General features: G+C 52.9%; 1 protein-coding gene across 1 annotated transcript in view; it reads right to left on the bottom strand.

Annotated features, from left to right (window-relative positions):
• Positions 1-811: 811 nt before the first annotated feature.
• Positions 812-1,929, bottom strand: part of BATF3 (basic leucine zipper ATF-like transcription factor 3) — an 11,001-nt gene continuing 9,883 nt past the window's right edge. Inside the window, exon 3 of the mRNA XM_031037559.2 lies at positions 812-1,312. Coding sequence (XP_030893419.2) covers positions 1,130-1,312 — 183 coding nt within the window. The 3' untranslated portion in view covers positions 812-1,129. The remainder of the gene's footprint in view (positions 1,313-1,929) is intronic.

Raw genomic sequence — 1,929 nt, 5'->3', positions numbered from 1 at the left:
CCAATATGAATACTTGTATGAAGTCAGCAAGTTGGTCACCCCTGGGAGGGGCTGGGTCCTCTTTCTTTTCTTACTTTCTTCTTTTTCAACATCACATTTACAACAAAGCATCTTCCTTCTGTTCCCATTTCTTGTGCCCTTTATGATGGCATGGCTCCGCCTTCCACAACTCCCTTGGTCCAGGGAAAAAGAGAATTGGAAGAGGATGGGGAGTCCTCCGCCATTTTGCTTTTCTCACTGGGGCCACCTTTGACTTGTCTTGGTTCTGCTTTTCCTGAAATAATAGTTAGACGGGACTTTTGAAAGGAAATTGCTCTCCTCATCTGCCAAAATATTTGTTTTTTTAAACTAGGGGACAGATTTCCCCATTCTGTCGTGACTCATACTAATATAAAGTGAAATTGTCCTCTGATCCTACGCCTACTTATGGAATGGGGAGATGGCCCAGGAGTGTACAGAGAAGACAGGAACACCAGCCTGGAATACAACAGTTCCCATGAGAGTCCAGCACGGGCGGGGGTGTTGACTGAGACAGAGGGCTACCCAAAACAGAAGACAAGCACGAGTCATGCCCAGCATGACTATCCCTTGGTGACCCAGCTGGGGTGGCAAGAAGTCCCACTGGCCTTTGCTCTGCAGGCCCACAAAGGTGTCCCTTGCATCGAGCACAGTTACGGCCTCAGGGATGATGACCAGGAGGAGAAAGCAAGACCCAGGAGCCACAAAACAGCCTGAGAAGACAGAAGGTGACGACCTCTCCAGGACTAGGAAACGTATTGTATTTCCAAATTCCAAGAACTTGGCAAAAGGAGAGATCATAACCATCTTTATTATTCAAATTCTAGAGGTAATAATTCTACACAGCAGGGAACCTACTAGCTGCCAAAGTGGATTGAGGTGACTCCTGAGGGTGGCCTCCCTGCCCAGATCCGCTCAGGGCTCTGAGAGGCGCCCGCGGGAGCGTCCTGCAGAGCCGTCCGCTGAGGACATGGCCAGGAGCTCCGAGGAGGTGACCTGGCCCCCGGTCCCCCTGGACACAGATGCGGAGGGAACCCTCCTCCCCACCCTCTGCCCAGATGTGAAAAAGACCAAGGCTCCTCCGTCGGCAGAGGAGGACGATCCTCGGGCTTCATCGGGGCAGGCAGCCGGCCACAGGGTCCGGCCGTGGCACTGGCACAAAGTTCATGGGGCACAGCAGCGGGCACATCTTCTCGTGCTCCTTCAGTGTCTCGCTCAGATGCTTGAGCTCCTCCGTCAGCTTCCCGATCTCTCTCCGCAGCACAGTGTTCTCTTGCTCCAGGCACTCGTACTCCTGGACAGAGATGCAGAATGCGTGAACTGGTGGCTGCAACCACATTCCCTCCCCCGGGGGGGGGGAGCTTCCTCCCTAACCGCGCCCCCTTCCACCACTTTGCTTGCTTCGTGTTGCTCTCCTCCCACCAGGACGAAAGGTCCACAAGGGCAGGGCTGTGCTTTTTGAATCAACCTGACTGAGATACGATTTACATCAAGTAAAATACACCAGTTCTAGGGGTCTCATTCAGTGAGTTTTGGCAAATGTCAACCAACGTGATCAAGAGAACGTTCCCGTCACTCCTAAAAGTTCCCTCATGCCCCTGTGCAGCCCACCTCCCCTCCCCCAACTGCTGAGCGGCTCTCTGAAGATCTCTGTTGGGGTCACTGCTGTGGCCCCAGCACCTGGAACAGGGTCTGGAACATAATACGTGTTTGCTGACAGCGTGAGTAAATGAATGAAAGTATCCCTTGCCTTGGCTTCGTCCCAACACTCATCTGTGAAGTTCCCACTATATCCAAGTTTTCAGAGACTTACACCTGGAGGGGCTCAGCCCAACCCACACAATGCAGAAAACAGACATCCAACGTGTGCTGGGCACTCTCTTCTTCAAAGGACAGTCCCCGCCATTTCTG

Source organism: Leptonychotes weddellii, chromosome 6, assembly GCF_054177405.1.
Source record: "Leptonychotes weddellii isolate Sample4059 chromosome 6, ASM5417740v2, whole genome shotgun sequence".
NCBI lineage: Eukaryota > Metazoa > Chordata > Mammalia > Carnivora > Phocidae > Leptonychotes > Leptonychotes weddellii.
The sequence above is the reverse complement of the archived record's forward strand: the minus strand, read 5'-3'. Positions and strand labels throughout refer to the sequence as shown.